This window comes from Scleropages formosus, chromosome 3 (genome assembly GCF_900964775.1).
Source record: "Scleropages formosus chromosome 3, fSclFor1.1, whole genome shotgun sequence".
NCBI classification, from domain to species: domain Eukaryota; kingdom Metazoa; phylum Chordata; class Actinopteri; order Osteoglossiformes; family Osteoglossidae; genus Scleropages; species Scleropages formosus.
In genome coordinates this window covers 11,754,633-11,780,421 of record NC_041808.1, presented here as the reverse complement: position 1 = coordinate 11,780,421, position 25,789 = coordinate 11,754,633, and the positions used below count along the sequence as shown (strand labels likewise).

General features: G+C 47.5%; 1 protein-coding gene across 2 annotated transcripts in view; it reads right to left on the bottom strand.

Annotated features, from left to right (window-relative positions):
- The window catches only part of rnf220a (ring finger protein 220a), a 132,746-nt gene that overhangs the window by 4,436 nt on the left and 102,521 nt on the right, over positions 1–25,789 (bottom strand). Inside the window, exons 5-14 of one of the 2 annotated variants that reach the window (XM_018753594.2) lie at positions 25,548–25,643; positions 23,306–23,348; positions 20,034–20,077; positions 18,503–18,635; positions 12,160–12,256; positions 11,700–11,786; positions 11,545–11,600; positions 11,241–11,337; positions 4,480–4,588; positions 2,457–2,531 (exon numbers count right to left, since the gene is read on the bottom strand). In XM_018753594.2, coding sequence (XP_018609110.1) covers positions 2,457–2,531; positions 4,480–4,588; positions 11,241–11,337; positions 11,545–11,600; positions 11,700–11,786; positions 12,160–12,256; positions 18,503–18,635; positions 20,034–20,077; positions 23,306–23,348; positions 25,548–25,643 — 837 coding nt within the window. Of the gene's footprint in view, positions 1–2,456; positions 2,532–4,479; positions 4,589–11,240; positions 11,338–11,544; positions 11,601–11,699; positions 11,787–12,159; positions 12,257–18,502; positions 18,636–19,955; positions 20,078–23,305; positions 23,349–23,502; positions 23,709–25,547; positions 25,644–25,789 lie in introns of those variants that run through there. The other variant, XM_018753593.2, reaches the window with a different exon arrangement.

Genomic DNA, 25,789 nt, shown 5'->3' with positions numbered 1-25,789 from the left:
GCTGCAAAGAAGGAGTGGAAGGAGTGACTTGTGTGGTCCGAGTACCTACCACACGCAGCCGGCGCAGACAGCGTCGGAGGTGTGGTGCAGCGCTGCCGAAACAGCAGGAGTGTCATGCGGTATCTACCCAATTATGGGGAGCGCAGGGCTCCGGGGGACAGAGCTCGAACCCTCAGCCTCTGGGAGGCCTCCACCTAGACAGCTGCAGTAACAGTATCCCTCCCTTTAAATGACTTGCTGAGCTTGCAGGCCGTGCTGTACTCGTGCCGTGCTCGGCAAACAGAAAATGGAGTCTCTCTGCTCTTCCTGTGTACGGCTGAACTTGAAGGTGTCCAAACAGTTGACCTCAGCACAGGCTCACTCTCACTGATACAGTGGACACTAGGAACCCTTAACATTCTCAGGGACACAAGACAACTGGAATTCCTCTCCTGAAGGCAAAAGATTCTTCCTTTTAAAGCCATGGGCTTGGAGGCTACGCAGCATGCTGGTTGGAAGACGATCATAAATCTCCACTCATCACCAGAAAAAGGGCAAACATGTGTCAGCAAACATGGGTGGCTCCAGTCTGGCCTGGTACCAGACCCACGGGCAAATGGCAACTCTCACACCTGGGCGCAAAGAGGATCTGTGGCTCTGACTGCTGTCTGAGTGGACACCGGGCAACGATATCAGCGACGTGTTGAGAGATACTGACAATCAACCAGCATAACAAACATGCGTGATTGGCACGACTCAGGCTTCTGTGCTTAGAACAAGGCAAGACATGGATATAAATACCAGTAAATTCAGTACAAAGCAGCAGCAAAAGGTAGCAGGTTGGAGTCTTGTGCCTGACTCTCAAATGGTACTTTGTCTTCAGTGCTCATATTAAACATTCACATGTATGAAAAGCAGGAAGTCGCCTTAGACGAAGGAGTCTGCTAAATAAGGACTGAAGATCAACAACATAACGAGACAGTAAGCGGCACTGGGTAAAAGCCACAGGCGATGAGGAAAAATTTTCAAAACATGTACACTGGTGTGAGGTGCAACTTCATATCTCACATCTGACATTAAAACCGTTAAGTTTATCTTGGCACAGCAGGAGGCATAGCGGTTAAAGCTCTGTCTTGCACTCGAAAGACCAGGTTGGAATCCCACCTCCTGCTGTAGTACTCTGTGAGCAAGGTACTCACCCTAAACAACATTAATAAAAATGATGCAGCTACAAAAATGGGTAAAATCTTGTAAGTCACTTTGGACAAAAGCACCAGCTAAATAAATGTACGGTAAATAAAAGCATCACTCTATTTTTAAACCAAGTGCACATCTACGGGTGAGGGATGCGCTGGGTGTCCAGCTAGTCCTCTGTCCCCAGAAAGCAACATGCACAGAAGTCCACAAGTAGAGAGCGTACTCCCAGTCTCCTCAGGGAGCCCTGGTTCTCCACCTTCCGATGCTAGAAAGCACCCCCTCCCATTGTCAGCTTCAGAAATAACGGCCTCTTATGTGTATAAAACAAAGGAATTACCTGGTTTTAATGAGAACAATGTACGGTGTGGCCTTCTCACATCGCGTGCCAGCTGCTTCGCTGTATTAAATTCATAGAAAAAGGCCGACGGTAACGAGATTACACGCATTTACTTTGATCAAGACGCAAGGAGCCCCACCGCGCGCCTTTTATTGCTGTCTTCAGGCAACATTTTAATGGCCACATTAGTAATGAGCTGCTGTAGCAGGCAGAAATTTCTTATCCCCCCACACCCACCCCTTGCCTCACAGCTTGCCTTTAAACAGTGCACTCTGCGATTAAAAAAAAAAAAAAAAAAAAAAGGAAAAGGAAAAAAGCCTGCTTCATGTATTGTACGTCGGGAAAGGGCTGGCGAACAGATGAGCGTTTGGTTATTAATTGCTTCCGTGTGTGGTAGAGCGGCGTGTTAGCGGCTAATCCGCACCGGCTCCCTCGGGCGCTCAGACTGGAAGGTAAGAAGAAACAGGGGTGGGTGGCGTATTTGTGTGGGTCTCGGGGGATAAGGCACGAGTCAGAGACATCATACTCCCTTGGAAATCTATAAAATGTTGGGTGTTTCTTTTAAGAGCTGGAAGGGCTGCGAGAGGGAGGTCTGTGGTAGCTGCTCTGTACGTCAGCAAGAGATGGCACCCGCTGTGGGCAACGGGCACAATTTCACTTCCTCATGTCACTGTCCTCCGGCTGGCGCTACCAAACCACAGTAGCTATCTGCACCCGTATTAGGAACAAGCTGGAGACCAGACCCAGTGCTGTAAAACTAATTTTGGTAAGGACAGGTCTTGCGGCCTTTGGTGCGGTATAAGCGTAGTGTGCTTCAAAGGGCCACGTTCCACATGTTTGTGAAGCTACCATCCTCTCCGGTCCCTGTTCAATTACACCCCCCCCAACCCCCACCCAGTGGCCCCAGTCCATCGCTGTAAAGGGTCCCGGTGGCAGGACTTACCAGAGTTCGAAGCCAGCATTCCTCACAGTGGACATGCCAGCACTGGATAGAGGCGAGAGGCATCGTGTAGGAATCCTACAGGGATTGGGGGGTATGCAGAGAGAAGAAGAGAGAAGGAAAGGAGTGGCGTTGAGGACTGGGGAAATGCAGACACAAACACAAGGGCACGACACTAAACAGACACCCCCTACCCCTCCCTGCCGCCACCACCACCCCAGCGACGGCACCAAAAGCACCAGTACGGCAAGCAGCACAGGCAGCAGCCACCACGAGAGAGCAGGCAACCACAGTGGGTTGGAGGGTAGGATCAGGGTTGGGATTGGGAGCAAGACTTGTTGGGGGAGGGGGGGAGGGTGGTCACAGGAAGCCTTACCCTCCGGGGGGGGAGCAGACGCTTAATCCCGCCGCAGCCCACTATGTAGCCTCTATACAAACAGTAAATGCTGAGCGGGGGGGCCTTTGCACTCTCCCGTCTCTCACATGTGAGCGCTGCGGCGGGGCCCAGATTCTTGTCTTCAGCCCCTGTTTGGAATCGCTTCCTCTGGAAGGAATTCGAGAGCGGCACTGAGCACAAGAATGTGGCGGCTAAAAGCAGACACACACAAGTACACGTACACACACTGCAGACGGCTGTTCCGAGTTTCTGTTGCAGTTTTGGCGCATTCGACTTTCCAAATCGCAATTCCGAACATCTGTCTTTAACATTTCAGAACGCGTACCAGCAAAGCTCCCCCCCTTCAATTCGTAAGTGATGACTGGTATATAGCGCTGTTTCCTTACCCATTTTGCAGCTGAGGCCGTATTTATACATTATTCCGAATTACAACCAGACAACCTTTGTGTGACGTGAGGCCAATGGCCACAATACCACAAAGGAACACCAGGTGGCGGTATAGATCTACCACTGTCGTAACTGGCTAGGAACACTTCGTCACCTTAACATTTCTACAAAAAACACCCCAGGCCACTTCTGCTGTCTTCTTTGACATACAGAAGTTTGTTCAAAAAAGAAATTGGTTGGACACCTACTTGACGGTAAGGTGAGACAGGAAATGCACCTTCACATAGCTGTGTCATTCAGGGAAAACACCATGTCACTCTCAGGTACACCCTAAGGTGCAGAAAGGTCTCGTTGCAATGGTGAGAGGCAGCAAAATTGGTGATTGGTGACAACGGCCGCAATTTACATTCATTTACTGTCGCCAGTCAGAGGGCTCCTTGGAGACAAGTGCGAGGGGCCTGGGTGATCAATATGGATTCCTTCCCTCTGCTGTCACCTCAGGGCTATGCTGACCTTCTGGGAAGTGGATGTGTCAGTAATTGCTGGTGTTTCAGAAAGTCAAAGGTCGCGGTCTGGGGGGCAAGCCAGCGAACTTCTCCGAGGCCTGCGGGGGGCACAGGGGGTGGCGGTCAGCTCGTGGGGAAAACCGGCACTTGCTTGCGGATCCTGCTGCTAAACATCCTCCCAACGGGCTGAGAGGGGTCAGCCATCTGGGGGCTCGTGAGAAACTGTGATCAGCTGCTAGAGCAAAGGCCACCATGAACAGAGCGCATTTCTACAGGTCTGAAAAGCTCCAACGCCAATGCTACCGCTGCCATTACAGATGATGATGACAACCATACGAGCAATAAAGAAGGGACACGCGTGGGGATACGTATACTGCTGGTCTCTCTCAAGCCATCTCTAAAGCACTGACAATACTGAGATACACAGGGACTCATCTTGGCTGATAAGGACAATTTCTCAATAAATGGTGAAGATTTCAATGTGGAGGAACGTGCAACAGAATCTCTTTGGCACAAACGCAGTCAGTTTGTGTGACCAAGCTCAACACATCCACCGAACCTACGACCATGTCAGGTCATGCTCAAATGGCCACTGCCAACTTCACTTCTACTGTGCTGCAAGTGCTGCTTCCCAGGCCAAAGTACTGCGGACGCACAGTAATGGACAAACGGATGGATTCTCCGATGGACCGACGCCCCGAAAGACGCGCACGGATGGGACGTCTGCTGTCCTTACCATGCAGATGAGACACTTGTAGCGGTCTCCTCGCAGGATCTGCTTTTCCAGTTCCCGGATGCGGGCCTTGAGCGCCTCGAGCGTGGTCATGGTTGAGTCCTCTGTGACCCTGTGGGAAGTGAAGGCCTCAGTTACGGAAAAAGCTCATCTGTGGTGGGAACATGGCTGCTTTCAGGACACTGGAGAACCAACTCAGAACATAGCAATGGTGGAACCATACAGCTAATTATGAGCACCACCTCAGTGCACAGCTCCTGTTTTCTTCGTACGTGACTTAATATTTATACTCGACATTAATGGGCATTCGTGGTCCAGCTCCTTTCTTCAAGGTACTACAGCAGTGCCCTGCAGGTACCTTCAAGTTACAAGTCCTTGACAGCAGTGCCACCTGATGCCCTGTTCTTTGTTTAACAGATTTAACCAGCTGCCAGGAGCCGCACACCTCCACACACCCTTACCCCCTTCTGCTGGCTTAAAAAAGTGATTCCAACTTTCCAACCAACAAAAAGCAGAATGATGGTTTGTAAACCCACAGCCTGGCTTTATAGGTTTTCAGAAATCGCCATGGCAACGAAAAAAAACACACCAGCAAACGAGGGCTGTGAAGCACTGGCTCTTCAGTAGCGTTACAACTTTCAGAAGTCATTTCCTCTGCGGTTCATCTAGTCCTCAGTTCCGCCAGGTGTGCTAATGAGTGTGTCTCCAGGCGGCGCTATGTAGCATCAGCACCTCCCTTTTCAGAGAAATGTTCTGGATTCCCCCTCATTAACACATGCCTGCGAGTGCTGTAGCCTTGAGGTGACCCTGGATAAACAGCCTCCTCTCTCTCAATGTCCCTACCCTTGCTAAATTATTACCTCATCTGGTAAATGTGTATTTAACACTGTCTGCAGCATATGAAGTCGCAATAACTAAATCAATACCTGCCGCCATTGATTGTGCGACGTGATGCAGGCCAGATGCTTATCGAGATGTGGTCATTTTCCAGCCAGATGGAGAGCTGATTGATTTCACACTGCGCTGGCGCTCTCTTTCTGATTAGCCGGCAAGCGCCTGTTCCAGAGCCCTGCCTACCCTGGTGGCCTGGCCGGCCAGGGATGCAGCCATCGCAGGTAGAAATGATGGCGCCGAGACCAGGAGTTGGACCTTAGAAGCGGCAAATCTAGACACACGACACCCTCTTTGGGTTACTTGGCCCAAACCCATAGGCTCCTCGCCTGTGGAAGGGACCCTGTTGGACACGAGGAAGGCACACGTGACACTGGCTGCACACTCCAATCTGCAGAGATAAATGTCAAGTCAGTGGCCCTCGAGGGTAAAATCTGAAGAGGTGTTTCCAGGGTGAAAAGTGAATATCAAACGGTTCTTACAGTTCACCACAAATATGACAAGGCTCTCAAATTAAGTATAAATTTTTCACTACAGCGTAAGCATTCCCATATTCTACCAGCACATTACCCATAATTCCCAGCAAGAAAACATTCATCTCCCTTTTATCCTCCTGCTGCCTCATCTATTAATTCTACATTACCATGTACTATGGCTACCTTCCTCAAATCTGTAGGAAATGGTGATGAAATTTCAATATCCTACGGAAGACCATTCATTAGGGGCATTATAATTAGAAAAAATAATTACAGCAGAGGGTGGGGGAAAAACCTAAGGAAAGCTGGGGAGTGTGTGTCTGCTGTGACTGTGGCGTCCTATCCATTAGCATGGCGAGGCACTAATTATTGTGTGCCATCTCCCTCAGCCAATCGGGGAGGGTCATTTTTCAATAGCCTGCTCAAGTCCTTGCCTACGGTGTCCTCCTGCCTCTGGGAATTAGCGATGAACCCTGTGGGTGCCAAGACACCACTGACATCAAGTGGCTCATCAAGCACCTGATGCCTGACAGCCAAAGGCAAAGAAAATTATGATCATTAGTACTATTATTATTCCCAATTTTCACAGTTGATACCTCCCGTTTTGAAGGCAACACCTCCTAAGCACCACCACGAGACCTTAATGTGGGCTCCTTCGTTATTTGCTTTCTTTAAACCCCACAGGTGTGTCACTGCACTCAGACTGCCATTAATGCAGAGTCCACTCAATGTCCACACGTGCGCTCCTGGCAGCTCGATGGTGCGTGAGGCTAAGCTAAGGACCTTGATCAATGATAAGGAGATGGGCCATTGCCCAGACTACAACCTACCCCATATCCATAAACCTTTAATATCTTCCCTTATTAGCGAGGAGCTTGTAAAAGAAACATTTAGCCTTGATTAGTGAGCCTGCTAATAAAGCTTAGTGAGTGTGCCCTGCTCCAAGTCAAGAGGCAGAAAGTTTGTTTTCTTTACAGGTCCATAAATCACAGCGAAGCGTGGACCTGCCAGAGTCAGTGGGCCCCGCCGGGTACAAGTTTCCCCCACAAAACTAAGGCCCAGCTCTGACTCATGCCTGCTGATTAACAATCATCTATCTGGGATTTATTGCAAACCTCATCTTGAAAGTAATTCAATTCCTTCCACAGTAAAAATGGGCCATGCTGCCCACTTTTGTTGAGTATTTAGCAAAGTGCTGGGGTGGAGCCTCCGGGTCCGATCCCTCGTGCATTTCAGGGGTCTGTGGAGCCTCTGTTAGGCACTGGGTCAACCTTAGCCCACAGTGAGAAAGGCCAGTAGTGTGGGAGAAGCCTAGTCATAACAGTACCTTCCCCATCATCTCTGCCAATTCTCAACCCGTTAACTGCTTTTTTTTTCAGTATAATTATTGTAGTTTCTTTCCCAAAGCATTAATAGGAAACAACTCGCAGTTTTACTCGTTTATTCAGCTGACTATTTTGCCGGAGCAATTCGGGATAAGTACCATACTCAGTGAAACTACAGCAGAGGTCCTACTGAAACGTGAACCACTGCTACAAGTCCAAATGAGGAGTCCATGGCCTCACCCACAACACTCACTTCTGCCTTGCAACGCGGGGGAAAAAAAACACACAAATCGCGCACTTGCTGAGTACAATGCAAAAATCAACCCAGACACATCGCTCACGGCGTTGCCTGGATGTTTGCCCAGCTGCTTCTGAACGGGGGCGAGTCTGTTTAATTTACATCTATTAGCTCATCTCTGTAAACACTCTGCATTAAAGCAATTGCAGATTCCCAATCTCAATGGGGAGGGATATTGCCCTGTGCCAGTAGTCCACAGCGGAGCACTTGCCTCTCTTCCCCTCCACTTGGAAAAGATACTTCCTTGTTACCGCTCTGCACTGCGCCGATACCTAGTGTTATTAGCTGTTGTGGTCTGTTGCTCTCCACTGCAAGCCTCTTCCCATCCATCTCCATCTGTTTGCTATCAATATACGGACAGCGAGCGTTCACCTCAGTAGCAGGGCTCAGTCCACCTCCTCACATGAGGCCCAAGGGTCTCCTGCAGAGGAAGCCTCAGAACTGCAGGAGACAAGGAAGCGGGTTCTCTAAAACGCGCAAACGTCTAATGAAGAGATCACCCTGAAGCCAAAATAATATTAAACATTACAGACTTAACTGACCCCTTTAAAGATATTCCAATCTAGATATTCCAAGTAATTCCATTTTCAGGTCTTTTTATTTCTTGATGGTCAGTACCATACTGTAAATTTTTATATCCAGACTGCCATGCACCATGTGATGTCAAATCAGGGATGTTAAATCCCACCAGAGGAGCAAACAGTATTAAGCGCTGGCAGCCCTGTGCTTGGGGTCGAAAGAACATTCACAGTACTACGATGCTGTCTGAATATACTGCGGGAATCTTCATGCAAAGCTGCAAATGTCAGCCATATGGAGGCATATCCACAGAGCAGCCCCTTTATTACTTTTAGGCTGTGCTGCTTAACAAACATTTCAAATGACAGCAGATAATGAATATGGACTCATAGAGAACCATATGTGTACAGCAATTTGAAATAAAAATATTTTGAGTTGGGAGGGGGGCACTATCCTTCATCTAGGTCTGAAGGAGATGGGAAGTCGGTGTGGGGGGGTGGATTGTGAGTCGTCATTTATAAATTGAGGACAGATTCAATTATTTGCCAGCTACATGGAAATCTCTACAATTGTTTCAAGCTGAGCATGAAATTTAGCGGCAATAACGTTGCCAACATTGGAAGTCTCATTTATCTTGTGTGGAAAGAGTGGAGTTAGAGACGACCCCGGGACAAGAACATCATTACCCGCGCAGCACTGGGGGTTGGGTGGGCTCACTCTGGGGATTCATCAGAGAGGTTAAACTGTACCATTGCCCCCCACTGCCATCCCCTACTTCTGAATCACCCTGCAGTGCAAACTACAGCTTTAGGGCGGTATCATTTCAGTGAAAGTTTTTTTTATGTATTTTTCTTTTTTTTTTTTTAAATTATTATCTTTTCATACTGAGAGAGAACAACAAGCAACAGACCAAGTCTGAGGAGTGAGTCGTAGCCAGTGGCTTAGTTCCTGATGTGCTTCCAGCATCTGTTGAGCTGACCAAAGGGTCATCTCAGTCATCTCTAACACTATCAAGCTGTTTTTTCACAGTATTCTACTTATGCATCGTTTGAGCAAACACTGAATTCTGGAACATTACACATACTCTGGAAACTTGCTCAGGCTGTTTACTTTGACTCCTTGCTGATAGCTATCACTTAGACACCAACGCTAATAAACGACAGGTCCGAATGTGCCACCTTTGTCAATGGTGGAGAGGGTTGGGGTCTAAACTATTAAAACATAACTTTTGTAACATTAGTCTGAATAGAAAACACCATTTCTGCTCTTTCAAAATAAATAAATAAAATTAAGCAATAGTTACCCGTTGTACCTGTGGCCAGTACAACAGTGCTTCCAGCACCCATATGAATAGGATAAAGGTACTAAGCTTGACAGTGGGGTGAGTGAGCCTACCAACAAACCCATGGTCCTGTCAGGGTCCGTATGAAATAAATAGCAGCGTACTGCGTCTGCTGCGGTGCTAAGCTAATAAAGCGGAATCGTGGCTCTTCCTTATGTTTACTCTCCCACTGACATCAAACAGCTGGAGTGATTCATGTCCCGCCAGGCTAAAACATTTAATGCTCCGCATCATGCTAGAAGTATTCTCTGCGGCCGGCGGGGGGGGGGGGGGGGCAGGGAAGCGGGGGGCAACCTCGGCAGAAACAGATGAATCAATCTAAGCTGTCAGCTTTCCGCTGTAGCACTTAGAAACATAGCTCTAACCATCTTCACCCAGCTTCTCACACCAACACACACACAGATTTATCCACACCCACATGTAGAAGCATACACACACACACACACGCATATATTAATTTCTTTTGCACTTGTTCCATGAATCTGAAACACATTCCTGCTCCAATTCCAAAACAAAAAACAAACGAGCATGCACGTGCTTGCAAAGACACCGAGGGTGTGCGCTGACCAATTTATTCCTCTCTTGACTTACTTATTCATTCTGGATGTATCCGGGGGTTGGAGGGAACGTGCTCACAATGCACTGATGGCGAATCAATAAATCCCGAGCCGTTCTGCTTGTTCACCAGTTATCCAGGCCGATATTTAATATGTGGCGCGTCAATTGTAGGGACGGTCCGATTGATCGCTTCATTAAAATGATACGTTTAAGCAGGGTGGCTCCCCTGGGTAGGAGCTGAGCATCTGGCCTCTCATAAAAGCTGCAGTATCCACTTAGAAAAATACCCAACGCTCAAGCTGTAAGCAGTAAAGGAAGGGTAATTCTTTACTACCAAAACAGCAGCCAATTCTTTACTGTGAACCATGTAAGAAAAAGCCAAGAACGTACATTCAACATGTGTGGTGACCATTGCCCTGCGGATGTTCTGAGACATGCCACGTCAGTGGTGTTTACTGATCCCTGGCCAGGTAAAAGTCGGAGGGGGAAACGGAACCGTAATAGGGGCCAGGTGTGACCAGGGAATGGTAACTACGACAGCCGTGCAGTAGCAAACCAATCAGCTGCTCCGTGCCAGAGCCCCTCCTCTCTCTGCTGCTGTGCTCTGACCCCAATTACCCATTCAGCAAGCGGTCCAGTGGACTGGGGGGGGGCAGAGACGGGGCCAGGGACTGCTTTTCTGTGTGTCCCTGAAAATTGTTTTCCGGCTGCCCTTGTCGCAGAATATGGATGAGGACAGGAGATGAGGGAATGAGACTGCTGCCCTTTAACTTCCACAGGTTATTCAAATCTATCTACTGCTGACGGGTGCATGTGGTGGGGTGGGGGTGGTGGTCTTTTTCTGCCACAGTGTGTGCGCGTGTGGTGACGGTGAAGAGGGACGGGACTTTACAAAGCAAGCTCTTTTACAACAATCTTGCAATGATGATGAGTGTAACATCAGATTTCTATCAAGAGAGCAAAAATCTGGGGGGGGGGGGGGGGGACAAGCTGGCCAAAAAGAACATGGATATGTGAAACCTCCCAGGATCAGTACAAAGAGAATAATGTGCGGCTCTTATGGATCCAAAAAAATATTTAAACATGAAGGCAAATGTGAAATTCAACAGCTTCTGAACTACTGGACGGGAGATGTGCGCAACACAGGAAGAATTATTGTTCAAGGATTCTTCCCCTTTCCTTTACTTAAGTTTCAATGCTGTCTAATTTCCGGGCTCTTGACAGCATTCAAAGGCATATTTCCCTCAAGTGAGAGATTTCAGTGCCTTGTTACTAGCTGCGTGCACATGAGACTGTGTGTTATTTGTTCCTATAGTTACGCATGTGTGTTATTAACGGCAGAACAGCACTCTTACTTCTCGATGTCGCTGTTTTTACAGGTCCGAGGGGCAGCGGCTGAAGCTCCACAAGCATCCTGCTTGTTGCCCTCGCCGTTACTCGTGGAGGGCATTTCTACAGAGAGAGCATTGTGGTCAGTGTCCCGTGTTTCATTCAAACACACTATATGCCATGGGGCCCAGATTGGACGTGTCAGATTGCCATCGACCTGGCTACAATCACAGTGCTGCTTTCAGCATAGAAGTCAGTCCCGCAATCCTTAAAGGTTTAATCATGATTCCTGCCAAAATATCAAGACGGGCAACAATATGCTCTACTCACCATCACTGGCCCATTTAGAGAATTCTGGAGTTATTCTGTTAGAGGGCGTCCCGCCACTGTGAGGGAAACAGGAGAAGAGGGTGAACTACAGAGGATCACGGGGAATCCCTGTGAGGGACTATGGAGGCGGGGGGAGAGAAACGTTAGTTGCTTACTTCAACACAGCACCCCGCAGGGCCTCTCGCTCCTTGGCCTCCCCCTGGTCCTCCCCAGAGCATGGAATGATGTCTGCCTCTGTGTACCTGGAGCGCCACTGTTAAAGAAATGCAGCGCACAGTGGAAGGCTAAAGTGTTATCCTCCAAGCTGATGCCAGTGTGAGGTGGTGTGTTGAGCTGTCAATGCATAAAAAGCCCACTGCCACTCCATTTACACTTACATTGCAGAGAACATGACAGTGACCCAATGCAGCCTTCAACACTAAAAAAGCAATCTTAAATTTAAAAAAAAAAATAATAATAAAAAAAAAAAAAATTTAACAGAACTAGGAATTTGGATGTTAAGCAAATATTTCATGGACATGGAGAGCACGAAATAGCTAAAATTTGTATACAAACCCAGGACACAGATGTACAATGACCAAGGCGCTTCAAACAGCAACACTGACCAAAGGATACTGTGCTTTCCCATACTCCAGTGTGTCATCGCCGTCCACGTCCAAGTCGGCATCACTGTCGTGGCTGTCCTTTGTGCTGCACGTGGCAAAGCCTGTTCCTGGATAAGAGAGAAGAATGTGGCTTCGGCATATGCTTAAACAAAGGGTTTTTAACCTGTGGTTTATGGATGGGGGTCAGAGAGCCCATGAAGCATAGGTTTAAACAAAAAGTAAAAAAAAAAAAAAAACACTACCACACTGTTGCTATCTACATTTATTCATTTAACTGATGCTCTTCTCCAATGCAACTTACAACATTAAAGTATTTACAACTATACACCCAGTTATACAGCTGGGTTAATTTTACTGGAGCAATTTAGGGCAAGGACGTTACTCAAGGGTACTACAGCCAGAGGTGAGATTTGAACCTGCAAATTTTGTGTCCAAAAGCACACAATAACCAGCATGCTACCAGCAGTCCCTATGCTGTTATCTATGACATAACTGTATACGAAGGTAGTCAACTGTTACTGCAATAAAATGAGTGCAATATTTTCTGTTTCTGTACGAGGGATCCTTAGCTTTCATCAGATTCTTAAAAGGGTCCATGGCCTAGAAAAGGTTAAGAACCCCTGACTTAAATGATTTTGACTAGGGGTCTGACAGATTTTAGGATACAATTATGGTCTGACTGACACATGAAACAACAGGTGAGGTGACTTACTATCCAGATAATTACTCTGACAAAGCAACTGAGAGCTAAGGCTGAGCAAACAGGAGCTCATCCTTTGGCCCTTGAAGAATAGACTGGGGCACCTCATGTCCACATTACCCAGTATGGCAATTCCCGCACGAATTGCACCGCTGACACATTTTTCACTGCAGCAACCAGCAGCGCCCACCTGGCTGCTGAACAGCAGCCAATCAACAGCAGAATGCATTTAACACATCAGGGGAGGTAGACGCCACTAATTGAGTCAGTGAATCCAGGGGATAATGAGACGGTCTGATGGGGGGTTTGTCTTGTCAGGAGCCCTGGGGAACCAGTTGGACTGAAGGCAGGAGAAGAGGTCGCAGCACCGGGGCTGCTGACAGGCCACGTCAGCCGCCCGTCAGACACCATGACAAGTCATTGTGGGCTGGCTAGCTTGAGTGGCACCTCTATAAACCTGGTGATGAGGCGGGAGACAAACTCCCCTCCGGTCTGAGTGCACCTTTCAGGTTTGCTTAGAGGCCCCGGCACTGTGAAGACGCTGTCCCCCATCTTCCCCCAAGGCTGTTTGGGTGGGGCCGGCTCATCTCAGATTGCCAAGCTAGTGAGATGTGAAGCTGCCAGGTTGAAAAGCCGAAGCTAGGATCACATGCAAACATACAATTACATACAAACACACACACACACACACAAAAAACACTAGAGACATGGAATTATTTTCTCCTGCTGCCTTATGGTGGAGGCAATGCTGTCAACTGCCAAACACAAACTCAAACACTCGCTGATGCCGTGTTGAGGTGGCCCGTGTGATGTAAAAACGGAACTAGAGAGGTGCTATGAGATTGGCAATGTGAGATATTGGCGTATGATATATTTCAGCTGTGTGCCTCTGTTGCTCCTGCAGCGAAAAGGTAGGAGTAGCAGCTAAGACAGTGGGGAACCCTCTGAGCATGAATATGTGAAAAGTCACATGCAGAGGCACTTCAGCATACTCTCCATGCTGACAGAAGCCCCGGCGTTGTGGGAGCACCAGCCGCCTGCCAGAGAGGGAATAAAACGCACCACAAACGCTAACCCTCTTTTTACAATGCGCCGATGGCTTTTAGCGACCAAATAAAAGGGACCTTTTAAGTTTTATTTGGTCCCCGTGGTTACAAGAAGCATGTGCAAACCGAACCCTGGAGGCGCTGCAGGGACTGGAGCCCCTGTGCAAGGGTTTGTGTCCCATCTGCCAGTAACAGCCCAGTCTGGGAGCAACATGGCAAGAGTAGGTGTGGCGTGCCTCATGTGGCTGGAGCCTTTCGTTTTGTTTGGTTAATTAAAACTTCTGGTACTGCAGCCCAAAGCAGCCTTAGTTAGCGCCAATGCAAGACAAACCGCACCAAAAAAGTACAATGTCCGTGCTGTTACAGTAACTAATTTTTTTATAAAATGCTCTTCTCAACAAAGACATGCTGAGCACTTAAAAACTGAGCATGGACAGTGACAAAATGATACACTGATAGCAGAGCTTCTCATTGAAAAAAGGCTTGATCCCAAAATGACTAATCTGTACAACAGTGAGTACAAGAAACATAAGGAATATTTTATGAATCAGGATTTCACTGCTGAAGGTCATCATCTTCCACCACCTAAATGGAGAAAATATACAGCCAGAGCTGAAATGCAAGAACAGGCTGCTTGCCGAAAAAAACAGGCCTATTCCTCCCAGTGCTCTGTGAGCCAAAAGGCAGCATCCAGAAGGGGCTGAGCAGGAGGGGAAATCGGCTGAGCGGCTATCAGTCACACCAGCAGGGTGGGTCACGCTGCCGATAAACTGCTAACAAGCCCTGAATCTCATTCATTTGAAGAAAAGACGTAGAAACGTGGATGAGAAGAGCAGGAATAGACAAATAAACCCGTATGGCTCCTGACCGCTAACGACTGAGAGGAAAATCGCTGTTAATTTAATCAATTGATCAGGGTATGGATCGCGGGGGCTGGTCAGCAATGCACAGCCAAGCCTGCAGAGCACAGGCATGGCAGAAACAGTGAGCGCAGCCACAACACACAGAATAGAAATCTGGTGGGCGGAATGCACGCACGTGCAGGAGTGTGTGCATATCACAGAAATGTGGCTGAAACTGCACTGGCTCCAGAGAGGCTCAGAGAGGGCACACGGCAGCAATCCCGCTCCACAGCAGTAAACTATTGATTAGACTGAGGCTGTCAGGTAAAGGGCCAGCAAGACAGCCGGCCGGTCAATCAGCCAATGGGACATCACCTGCCGCTTCACTGCACTGCCGGCGACGCAATTATCCGGTGTGGAGACAGGGAGTCAGCGTGTGTCAGGCCCAGTTAGGAGCCACCAGTGAACTTAGACCAAATGGAGACTGGTAACAGACAGCAAACAGACAGAGAGCACACCCCCGAGCACCTAGTGGGGGGGGTCTGATCCCGGAGTGCGTGCTATAGCTACAAAAACCAGGTCTGAGAATAAAACACACAACTTACTGAAATCAGGAGGAAAAAAGGCCACCCACAACAACTTTATGGCGGCAGCGACACACACCCACTGGTTGATTGCCAACAACTCAAAAAAAGAAGTTAAAAAATTCCTGATCTTAATTGAAAACCAGACTGCGATCTTTTGAGCTGTAATTAAATGATTTAATTTACAAGAGTGGCAGGGGGAATTAACTGCGTGCCCATCGGACAGAAGGCTGATGAGGAAAACGGAGACAACGGGCCGGGTGTCCGCCCGGGTGCCCTTTCACCTCCGCCTTCCTCACCCCCCAAGCGGAAAGGGGCTCTCTGTCGGCCCCCGGCGCGTGCTCGCTGGATCAGCGGCCATCGCTCCTTCTAACCAGCCCTGGCAGGCAATCTAACCTCTCCTGAAAAGGTCACTGCCACTTTAACTGCCTTTCAGTCACATTATGCATGCGGCTGCTCACACTCCTCCAGCAACTACACCCCCCAACCCCTTCCACCTGCCTTGTATACAAGCGTACATAAAACATGCTGACTGAAGGACTGCAGTATAACCTCACATTTCAGATACCTGTGCAACAAATATACATTACATATAAGCCACTCACAGTTGTGTCAATTTTTTCACCTACACTTTAACAGAAAACAATTTTACCCATTAATACAACTTGTGATTCTGAACTGCCCTTAGTGTGTACATGTGTGAGTGAATGAGTGTCCGGGTATGCGTGCTCTGCGATGGATTGACGCTCTGTCAAGAAGAGTGTACCCTGCCTCATGCCCTATGCCTGTGGGATATGTTCTGGACCACCTTGACCCTGAAATGGACAAGCAGACAGGGACACTGAAAAATGTACAATTTGGGTTAAAGACCTTTCTCAAATCACAAGAACTTGGCTTCTCATGGCACTTCAGCAGGAAAAGTTCAGGTTGCAAATCTGTATCCTTAACCACTGTGCTACACCCTGCCCTTTGTCATGACAACCAAGCAGCAAATGAGACACAATGGTGTTACCACTCACAAGTGCTCCGATACATACAAGTAAAACAAGTTACAAACAGATGTGGGAACATCAATATAGTGCACTTTAATCATCATAAAACCATGATGTCTTGGGGTACTGTTAAGGACAAAAAGGAGAAAGGGGTGCCAGACATGAAACACCCGGCATTGCGCCACACCAACACGTTAATCCAGCCACCTGCCATCTGCAGAGGTCAGAGTGGACGCTATCACGATGGCATTTACACGCCTGGAGAGGGTAAAACAGGGACGCCATCTTTAAAGTGATTTTACAAAAGAACAAGCCTTCAGCTGTGGAGCGAGCCCCTTCCTCATACCTCCCCCCACCCCACCTCCAGTGGGTGGTCTACAGCCCACGGGAGCCATTACGACATGAGAGAGCAATGCATCTGAGGCTACAGAACACCCTGTTCGATCCGCTCCTTCCTTCTCCAAGGTTTTTTCTGGGGTGATGCAAAGAATGTCTCTTTGGTCTTCTTTTCTGTCTCGCCCTCAAAGGAAAAGAAGCAGCAGAGCTGACGGAGGGCGGGGGGGGGGGGGGGGGGGGGGGGCCTTATCCTGTAAAAAGCCTCCACCTGCACCTCTCACCCGTCCCTGACGAAGTCTCCCCAGCCTGCTTGAACTTGGGCATACACTGTCACTCACCGCTTTCAAGGTAAATGTGCCTTTCCAGTAGGCCTGGACCCTTTCATGTCCTCCCCCCCATGTAGGTGTCGCGCCACACACTCTGTCCGGCTTTATCTGTATCCTATCAAAAGGCTCCCATCGGATCTGAGAAGAAGGCTTCTTTTACTCATTAGATGAATGGATGGATCGTTTCAGCCTACAGTTCAATCTAGATGAAAAATTGATCTGTGACACCTTCTGTCTGGCCCAGTTTCAGAAACACCAGAAAGGCCTACAGATTTTGGCTTTGTGATTCGGTTTCTTGCAGAATTGAACTTGGGGGACTTCAGTGAGGAAAAATCAATACTTTGTAAGCGCACCTTGGGCTGTTTCAGGAAGGGGGAAAAAGGCACTTTGAACTCCTAGGCCTATATCCAATTGGAGCTTGAAATTCACTTTCAGAGCTGTGCCATAGGTCAATGAGAGCTTCTCAGATGCTGATTAGCCCTGATCTCGGACTACATCACACATTTGGAAGGTTAACTAATCACGTTGCAGGATACAGTTCAAGGTCCGAGATAATCGGAATGTAAAAAAAATAAACATGAACCTAGTAAGATCTCAGCTAGGAAACTGTATATTCACAGTAGAGCTGATTCAACTTATTATTATTATTATTATTGATTCAGTTAACTGATGATTTCTTTAAAAACAACGCTGTGCCCTAAGCTGCTTAGAATTTTCCTCCCATTTACAAAGCTGGGTAAAATTTACAGGAGCAATTTATTAAGTACCTTGATGAAGGATACAACAGTGGAAAGTCAGGTTGAAACATTACAAGGTGACAGCTCCAACAACTATACAATTGGTTTTGACCACAGTGTTTTTGAAAGTATCCATACACCTATACATGTGTGCCTAGGTTAGTAATGAAAGGCCCGTGTAAGAAATGCAGCCCTAGAGCACTATTAGTCCAAGGTCTGTGTGCAAGCGCAGCCGTATCTCCATTAGACACCTAACTAAAAAGACCAGAGGACCTTATGGCTGGCTGTCAGCGAATAGTCTGATCCCATCTCCCAACATCATAGAACACATAGTTATTCTTTTGGTGGATGCTTTTTCCCAAAGCAACTTACAGTATTATGTTACTAACGACGCCTCATCCATTTATACAGCTGAGTAAATTTTACTGGATCAATTAAGCGCAAGAACCTTACTGGGATTCGAACCTGTGACGTGCAAGTCCAGAGACAGCGGCTTTAAGAACTATGTTACCTGCTGCCCCAAGAACAAAGCTGTAAAGTTTATACTTCATGCCACCAATAAGCACTTCCACACTTTCATGTAAACACCAGTTTCAAATAACTCTCTGTATCAGTCACTTACTGCTATATGATGACAATGGGAACCCAATGTTTGTCACAAAACGTGGGTTCTAAGAAGAAAAGACGTTGAGGTCAACCAGAAGGCACCAAATATACGTTTTAAGACAAGGACGAAGTGAAGTAGAGTGGATGAGTAAGTGCGCAGGCTCTCCTGTGGACGAGAGCGTACCTCGGAAGCCACCCTCCAGCAGCGAGGTGGCACGCACCCTCTTCTGGCCGCACCACTCATACTCCTCGAAGCGTGTGCCATTCTCGCCATCCAGGTCCGCCCCATCGTCTTCAGGACCACAGGCACCCTCTCTCTGTGAGATTAACGGAGTCATTAGCGGAGGGAGAGAGGACGGCTACACAATGTACAAACTTCACATCAGGGCTTTTCAACCCTCAATGGGGCACCCACACTGTGTTGGACTTTTTCTAGTTGAGCTACTAATTAAATACCCTTAACAATGAATTTAAACCATGCTTTGATAGAACTGTGTGTTGAAAGGCTTTCTCTGGAAGAGTACAGTAGAATAGCATTTTTTGCTTGACTGTTTTGTAAACGTTCTTAAAAACAATTAGGCACCTGTAACACTGATGGAATTAATTAAATATATTTGTAGGGTTTCTGTTGGTTAATGCCAGCACATAAACTCTTTTAAAAAGTTAAAAAATCATGTTATGATTTATTACGGCGCAAATGCATGTTCACATTTTTGAAAGACCTTGCACATCAGGAGCAGAACAGATGAGTTTTAGATCTGTCCTGTCAAACAGCTAAATCACGCTGAATTAATGAAGAGATGAGCTGCAGAAAAAGCCAGGGTATAAGGGAAACGCACAGGCTGACAACGCCAACAACCTGAAAATCTCCACATTTTCACAAACTTGATACAACTCCACTCAATTTACAACGGAACACAAACAACAAATTAACTCAAAACACTTATATGCAGCATGTTTCTTAGTTTTATCCTGCAAAATGAAATTACTGAAATTAACAGACTGCAAACTAGAAATGTTTTAGAGGGATACGAGAGAGAAATTGTGGAACTGGTCTAAGAATGGGTACAGGGAACAATGAGGGCATGGCTAAGACGCGTGTTCTTCTGGACTGAGAGACTAAAGGCACTGAATGGGTATATGCGTGCGTGAGGTAGCAAATGGAGCACTAAAGAGGCACCTTGTACCAAGTGATGACAACATAATCAATCCACTCACTGCTTAGGTCTCCATAGTAACAGCTGTTCAAACAGCACCACCCTTTCAGTTATGCGTGAAGACTGACTCCTGCACATTCTAGGTCAACAAGAAATGGCATAAGACCTACTGCTTTGGTGGAAGAATGTTGTAATACTGGAAAGAGCTGCTTTCCATTCTTTAACATGGGAACTGAACACAGCTCTATAACTACACTGCACATGGTCACTGACCAACCCCTTCTTCTGCACTTCAGAGGACACTATAAGCACTATAGGCAATGCCACAGTTGGGTGGGTCCAGAAAAGAACAAAAATGAAAACCCAGGCTTTCCAGCCAGGTGCTCCAGACGGAGGGAAAGGAGCGGACAAGGAAAGTGAATGTCAGAGTGTGTGAGAGACAGAAAAAGAAGCAGAGGGGCCCGGGCCGTCTGAGGCTACCTTGAACAGACATTGTTCCACATGCCTACTCATCTCCTCCTCCGTCCCTGCCAGCGGGGCGCTGCACAGTGGACATACCTGCCCATCCTCCGGCTTCCGACGTTTCATCTTCCCGATCCGTGCTGCGGGGCAGACAGGAGGAAATCGGTGGGTTAGCCAAGATAAACCACATCCGGACTGCGGGGTCAAGTTTGAGAACAATGTTATGGAAAGGTGACAGACACATGAATCTTAACTCTAGCTGACCCAAAACACAACCTTGGAAGTTTTCTTGATGGACACAGGAAGAAAACTAATCAAAAAGCTCTACATGACACAGGGATGACACTACTAAGATTGGCTGAACTCATTAACTATTATCAATCACAAGAAAACTCATGTTATGACACTGCTTGGATTAAGAGCAAAAACAGCATAAGAGATGCACACCAATATGACGAGATGCAGTACAAGAAAGAACAATCTGCTCTTGGGCCAGGCTCTCCTTTTTTATAACTGACACTCGGGATCAACTGGCTACAATATTGCCAGGTGAGAAAAGTCACGTGTTCCAGGCCCAGCAGAAGGACAGGGAGTGAAGCCATAGCAAGGACTCCATGCTGGAAGACCCAGTCTACCTTTTCAGCTTTGCACGACGGTGGCAGCAGCATCACAGCCTCTCCCAAACCACAGGAAAAATCCCTCCCGTCTCTTTTACAGCTCCCAGCGCGGACATAATTAGGAATTTAACGGAGCGGGACGGAACCTATCGGGCTGTAAGTCTCCGTCCCTTTTCCTTAACTGCAAATGGCGCATGGGGACATTAAGTTTTAGATGGCTGCCATGGTGATGCAGACAGTAGCAGGAGGGATGTGCTGGAACTCTGCAGGGAGGAGGACGGTGGCTCATAACCTCTCTTAAGCTATAGCGATGGCAATTGAGGAAGGCCCCATTAAATTGGAAAAGAAAAGGCAGATTAATTAGGCACAGCAAATTTTTTTTCCCCTCCCCTCCCTCCTTTTTAAATCACCATGATTTCTGATGCTGGGTAATAAACCTCAACAGTGGTGTGACTACTATCGGGTCCTAAATAGCTCTTTTCAAAACACAACTTAAAGAAATTCCACAAACCAGAGACACTAAGTTATGCCCATACATACATTTTCGAAAGAACAACTAAGGGTCTTTTGGTTGGCATTTCACTGAACAACTAATGCATGTAAAACTGAACATCACCTCTTGGCTGTGTGGAAATCCTTCGTTTAAAATTTTATGAATGAATACATTCGCTATTATACCGCTATTACCAGCATTTATAGCGCAGAACTTCACCTAATGTGAAGAAAAGGGAACTCTGAAGAGGGCCAAAGGTCAATGTTAAAGGTTTTTCAAATTTCTGCTTTTAAGAAACACTAAGAGAAATTACATTTGACTGCACAGCAGTCTGAATAGCTTCTCTGAATTAATATCTGCAGATTCACTGTAATGCGAGGACCTGAAATATGACCTGTGGATTTCCCTGGGGTACAATACCAGTGCGGGTGAGGGACGGGGAGCTTTGGGCAGCTATGCCTGTTACGCTCTTGCTGTGGTGAAGGCAGCAGTAGCAAGGGGGAGCTCTGATGTGCAGTTGGGAAGGGGGGGTAGTTTTGACACTTTCCTTGGCGTAGAGCCTGCACCAGTAGAGGTCAACTGTTAACATATCAAGAAGTCAAGGGTTAATGGATCCGGTGCTTGTGAAGGCGCTAGGCCAGCGAAAAAGCAGCAAAACACACACGCTTCCCTCTTTGCGCGCCGACTATTATCTGTGACACATCTATAAAGCACAAATCCATTTCTCCTCCAGCAACGGCACGTCCACCGGTACACAGTCTGAAAATCAGGAGAACTAGCTGAGCATGACTACCCATCTTTAGGGGTAATCAACACAATTTTTCAGGCAGTATGATATTCTTCCATCGCCCAACACACAGTGAGGGCCAAATAAACTACTGAGAGTGCTTCTGGAAATAACGGTGCGCTGGCAGAAGGTAGAACCACGGCACAAGGCAGGGAGCAGGTTGATGAACAGCTCCATAATGCTTGTCCCATGAATGTCCTCACAATTTCCTGTTATTAACTAGTATTTGGCCGACACCGCTCTCCAAGGTGACTTACAATGCTCAATACACTAAGCCTGTAAAAGCCACATAGCTTGTGTGACAGAAAGAGGGGACTGAGAGGAAAAAGTCAGGAGCCCTCAGCTCCCTGGACACATCCCTTTGATTTTATTTGGCGTTCTGCGAGAGCTGTAGAGACCATGTCCATTTTCTGATACCACTTCAGTACAATAAAAACCTATCTTTGTTCAAAGACCTGCCGTCCTGTACTCATCCTGCCCATGTTGTCACGGCCGCAGCTCCACCGTGCAACATAATCAGCTGGTCAGCAGGTGAAATGAGTGCAACTGGCTATCATGTCTATTCTTATTCATAAAACCGTTCTACCTTCTCAGGCTGTGGAAGAAAACTGGCTCTGAGCACCTTCACGGTGGCTGAGAGACAGGTGGGGGTGTATGGACAGAGTGGCCGAAGCGCAAGATGTTGCCAGGGCATGAGGAGGGTGCTGGCTATGGAAAGCTTTGTTCTGAGCAAAGAGGGCACCGCCAAAAGAGCACAACCCTCCAAGCCCAGCAGCAGGGGTTGGCATGTTCTATACTCACCCTACTGATCAGATCCTCAGTTGCACCGCACAGCAGCGGGTAAAGGTTTGGTTCTCACAATCGGAAGACCCTTAGTTGCTCTAAATAATGACTAATATGTCCTCAGAGATCTGGTCGTTATGGTCTGACCCACCACGGTGCCCTGAGCACGTTTCATTCTCAAAACTCACAGCTGCATGTGTCCAGTTTGTGGAAGCAGAAGGCTACAGGAGGGTTGGCTGTGTTTGGAGGTTGGGGGAGGGTCGAAAGAAAGTGTAATGAAAGTTGAGTGATTTTAATCCCATGTTAATTTCCAACTAAAGACTCAATACTAAATAATTTTTACCAAAAATACCTATTCATTTTGGAATGTCAATATTCCACAATTTATGGTCTGCATTGCAAAGGCTATTTCCGGAAACAGGCGATCAATGTTATTGAATGAATTAGGAGAACATGATTTTAAAGTATGATGCACTGCTAGTATCTGCAGACAAGGAGGAAGCCTTGACTAAATATATGACCGGTGCACATAATATAAATGTAATATATCATGTAATGTATAATGTAAGCACGTGATAACGCAAAATAAATAGGAGGACAAGGTGAGTGCGAAAAGCATCGCATGGGCGCATGTTACAGGTATCTGATGACGTTATGTAACTTTTTGAGAAGTAGGAGAAGTACGTACCATTCAGTCGAGTTTGCCTGTTCGCTCTCACTCGTAAAAAAGTCTGAGGGAAGAGGGGGAAAGAAAAGGCACATGAACGACACGATTAATCACCAAGTCTCGCATTCCTTCGGTCGCTCCGCGTTATTTTCCCTGCGAAGACGCGGATTGTCCCGGATTGCGCTGCACCGGCGACGCGTAAACAAACACACACGTACTTCTCTCCTGCCGCTGGGCTCACTGCCCTCCTCCATAGCGACAGGCTGCCCCACTTCCGGCAGCGCTCCTGCAAACGTCCTACGCCTCGCAGTCCGCTCGCGTCGCTGTGTGTACGCGCTATTTTGGAAAAGGATGCGAAGAGATTGAAAGGCTCGAGGCTCCTCGGCATCTCCTCTCAGTTCGCGGCCGCCGCCATGTTTCTTCCGGTCACGTGGCCGCCGAGCGGAAAAGTTCGCGCCGGGGCGCGGAGGCCCGCGCGAGCTGTTTCCCGGGAGTTCCGCGAGGGGGCGGCAACGCGCCGGGCGTGTTCGCGCGCGCGGCAGTACAGCGCGTGCCCCGAAGTTGGGAAAAGTGGACCGGGCTTTTTGAGAGTGTAAAATCTTTAGAAAATATGTTAACGGAATATGTGCTCATAGGAAACTAATATAATTGTAAAGGTTATAATGCAGGTCTGTTTTTTTTTTTTTTTAAAAAAAGAAAATCTTTAGTACTCGAGTAACAAAATAGTATATGGAGCTTGAGTGCTGACGTGGAAGTGTCCAGTTATGTTAGAAACCATCACAAAAAAAAAAGTGTTCCTAGACACGATACTACTGTGTATTGAAAAGGTCAAGTGGGAATCTGGAGTCCTATGGGGCTACATGTGAAAAAGTGAAATAAAACTGACCAGGGTTTTAAGAAGGCTGCATTTTTTGTTCTTTTGCCTCCAATGCACTTGAAGTATTAAGCAGTAGTTGTAATTCCCGCCTCGACTCCGGCGCAGTCCACACGACGTTACCGGCGGTACCTGCGCTCTGCCATGAACCGAACACCGCCCAGCACCACCTCGTCGTTCCTTATTCGCCACCGTGCACCGTGGCCGAGGGTAAAAGGAGCTCCCCATTAGCATTCCCCGATGCTCCACTACTGCCGAGTGCTGACTGCAGCCCGGCCGCTCAAAGCGACGGAGGCCCGCCGGCTGACACGACGCTAGGGCCGCGTGCCGTAGAGCCGGTCACACGTCATTAGTGCCCATAGCCTCGTTGCAGGAAGCTTGACGGTCATTTCCAGCGGCACTTGGTCGAACAAGGGCTGACAATACTTTAAAGTAAAGTTAAAAACCTTGTGCAGAACGGTCCCCGCTCCTTTTCTTGTATAATGTTTTCTCCTATAGCCTTCACCTCTGTCGCTTATATTGTTAGCTCCACGCTGAAAGAGGGGGTCAATTTTATTCGAGAAAATATGATCAAATAAAGCTCATAGTAATGTATCATTTCCCGTTGCTAATTGAAACGACCGGCGCTACTAGCCCGGTACAAGGTGGTTCCTGTAAAATGGGAAGGAGTGAAGGATGTTTTTGGTCTGTCTGTCTACATTGATAACATAAGCAGTTCATTACAGATTGAATTTGAAACCAAACACATCCCATCTCGGCGGAGCTGGAGATAACCTGAGCAGAGCAGCTGGACCTGTAGCGGGTCATGGGGAAAAAAAATAATAAAAATCTCTCAAGTCAAGGACACTGTGAGCGAGCGGCGCCGCTGATAACATGGGCTTCGTAACATTACAAATTAGCCCCGGGGCAGGCTTGATGATTCCATTTGTGAACTGGAAATGCATTGCCACAGGTAGTGAAAGTGGAGCTCTATGACCGAGAGAGCAGAATTAACCAAAGGCCTATTTAAAGATACGATCTACAGCAGATTCCACCCAAAGGAGAAACAGAACACACACCAATCTAGTAGGTGATATAATTTATATGTATGATCAGTTGTGAGCCTTATCTGCTGCAGAATTTTTCTATGTATTAGGAATAATGTATTCGTTAGTGTATCTGTTATTCTGAAGTATATGTGTCGAGATAACATTAAGCCAGAATTTTCTCCTCAGTGTTTTACAGTGCTACTGTATTCATTTTTATTTCATTTTTTCATTGAGCTGACCCATTTCTTCAGCAACAGGAGCAGGGATTTGAACCTAGGACCTTCCCACAGGAAGGCACCAACCTCAAAGCACAGGTACAGAGGTACCTATGCTGATACCCCTTACCCTCTGTCCTGCTCACCTGGTATCTGTCCGAGTGGTGGAGGTCTTCAGATGACAGCGGTGAGACCACAGGCGACTCTCCTTCACGCTTGATGTGCACCGACAGCAGGAGGGACTGTGGGAGGTGGGGATGGGGTGGTAGGAGGAGAAGAGTAGCAGTCAGGTGATCCTGAAGCCTAACACCTTACACCGACACTCCTCGCAGGGGCATTCCTAGCAAACAGTAGAGCCTCGTTGGCACCCGGCGTGTCGAGGTTCCAC